Here is a 2,500-nt window from a genome sequence, read left to right as displayed (position 1 = left end):
CCACGTGCCTCAGTCTTAACACGTGCCTCAGTCTAACCACGTGCCTCAGTCTAACACGTGCCTCATCCTCAGTCTTCCAGTCCCCTCGGTAGCCTGGAAAATCTACGCTCCCCAAGCAGCCCCCGGGGGTCGCCGCTCCCCCCACACTCACCACAGCCCCCCTACGAGAGCTCAGACTGCTCCCGTAAATCCTCTCAGTCTGGTAAGTGGCGATTTATTCCAGGGATTTATAGACTGCATCCTCTCATATACCCCCCTATCTCATCCTAGGCCTTCCCCTCCCTCCCCCCTCCCCCTCCACCTTACACACTCTCCTCGTTAGTCTCTCTCCATCCTCTCCACTCCATCCCTCACGCTCTCCTCGTTAGTCTCTCTACTCCCACTTCCACACCCACGCCCACACCAGCACACAGGGCCGTCCTCACATCGCATATCCTTCATTGAGAGTGTGATGTCAGGAGTGAGGATCTATCTATCTATCTGTCTATCTATCTGTCTATCTGTCTATCTGTCTGTCTGTCTGTCTGTCTGTCTATCTATCTGTCTATCTGTCTATCTGTCTGTTTGTCTATCTATCAATCAATCAGTCAATCTACCTATCTATCTATCTGTCTATCTTTCAATCAATCATCAATCTATGTATCTGTCTATCTATCTATCTGTTTATCTGTCTATCTATCCATTTATCTGTCTATCTATCTATTTATCTGTCTATCTATCTATCTATTGCCAGACGCCCTTACTCACCTCCACGTCGCCCTGTCCTCTGCCATTTCGCTGCCCTCCCCCCAGCTCACCCCTCCCTCCCTCATAGACCCCTCCATCCCTCCACCTCATCCTCGGCCTCCCTCTCCCTCCCCCCCTCCACCTCACACACATACACTCTCCTAGTTAGTCTCTCATTCTCCATCCCCCCAGCTGACACCTCTTTCTTTCATATATTTCTCCACTCTATTGCTTCATCTCATCCTCAGTCTACCCCTCCCTCTCCCTCGTCGTCCGACTCACACTTTCCTAGTTAGTCTCACTCCATCCTTTCCACTCCATCCCTCCATCTCATCCTCAGTCTCCCCCTCCCTCTCCCCCCTCCACCTCACTGACGCTCTCCACGTTAGTCTCTCACTGTCCATCCTCTCCACGTTAGTCTCTCACTCCTCTCCACGTTAGTTTTACTCCATCCTCTCCACGTTAGTCTCTCCATCCTCTCCACGTTAGTCTCTCACTCCCCATCCTCCACGTTAGTCTCACTCCATCCTCTCCACATTAGTCTCTCTCCATCCTCTCCAAGTTAGTCTCTCACTGTCCATCCTCTCCACGTTAGTCTCTCACTGTCCATCCTCTCCACGTTAGTCTCTCACTGTCCATCCTCTCCACGTTAGTCTCTCACGCATTACCCCACTAATTCCTTCACCAATTCCTTCACTAATTCCACAAGAGACAGTCCATTCCTCTCGTCTTGCGTCAGGATAGTACACGATCCTTCCATCTCACTCACTCTCCACATTAGTCTCTCACTGTCCATCCTCTCCACGTTAGTCTCTCACGCATTACCCACTAATTCCTTCACTAATTCCTTCACTAATTCCTCAACAGATTCTCCGTTCCTCTCGTCCGGGGTGAGGGTAGAGCATTGAGGTCACCTACTTTAGTCACTCTCCACGTTAGTCTCTCACGCATTACCCCACTAATTCCTTCACTAATTCCTTCACTAATTCCCTCATTAATTCCTCAACAGATTCTCCGTTCCTGTCGTCCGGGATGCGGGTAGTACACGATTCTTCCACCTCACTCACTCTCCGCGTTAGTCTCTCACTGTCCATCCTCTCCACGTTAGTCTCTCACGCATTACCCTACTAATTCCTTCACTAATTCCTCAACAGATTCTCCGTTCCTCTCGTCCGGGGTGAGGGTAGTGCATTGAGGTCACCTACTTTAGTCACTCTCCGCGTTAGTCTCTCACGCATTACCCTACTAATTCCTTCACTAATTCCTTCATTAATTCCTCAACAGATTCTCCGTTCCTGTCGTCCGGGATGCGGGTAGTACACGATCCTTCCACCTCACTCACTCTCCACGTTAGTCTCTCACTGTCCATCCTCCCCACGTTTGTCTCTCACGCATTACCCCACTAATTCCTTCACTAATTCCTTCACTAATTCCTTCACTAATTCCACAAGAGACAGTCCATTCCTCTCGTCTGGCGTCAGGATAGTACACGATCCTTCCATCTCACTCACTCTCCACGTTAGTCTCTCACTGTCCATCCTCTCCACGTTTGTCTCTCACGCATTACCCACTAATTCCTTCACTAATTCCTTCACTAATTCCTCAACAGACTCTCCGTTCCTGTCGTCCGGGGTGAGGGTGGTACACGATCCACTCAGATCCCCCGACGCCGAAGCTCCGGAGTCGGCCTCGGAAGTGCTTCGAGACTTGCTGGTTCAGAAAAGACACGTGCTTCTCTCCAAACTCCAGTCTCAGGTGGGTCCGTGGCACTTCT

At 50.5% G+C, this 2,500-nt stretch overlaps 1 protein-coding gene across 1 annotated transcript in view; it reads left to right on the top strand.

Annotated features, from left to right (window-relative positions):
- Positions 1-2,500, top strand: part of Rab3-GEF (Rab3 GDP-GTP exchange factor) — a 182,100-nt gene that overhangs the window by 124,493 nt on the left and 55,107 nt on the right. The window contains exons 31-32 of the mRNA XM_080269717.1: positions 73-202; positions 2,336-2,481. Of these exons, the coding sequence (XP_080125843.1) occupies positions 73-202; positions 2,336-2,481 (276 nt within the window). The remainder of the gene's footprint in view (positions 1-72; positions 203-2,335; positions 2,482-2,500) is intronic.

This window comes from Coenobita brevimanus, chromosome 36 (assembly GCF_032717465.1).
Source record: "Coenobita brevimanus isolate Jiangsu-jjx chromosome 36, ASM3271746v2, whole genome shotgun sequence".
Classification (NCBI taxonomy): domain Eukaryota; kingdom Metazoa; phylum Arthropoda; class Malacostraca; order Decapoda; family Coenobitidae; genus Coenobita; species Coenobita brevimanus.
Note: the sequence above shows the minus strand (reverse complement) of the source record. Positions and strands in the feature narration are given on the sequence as shown.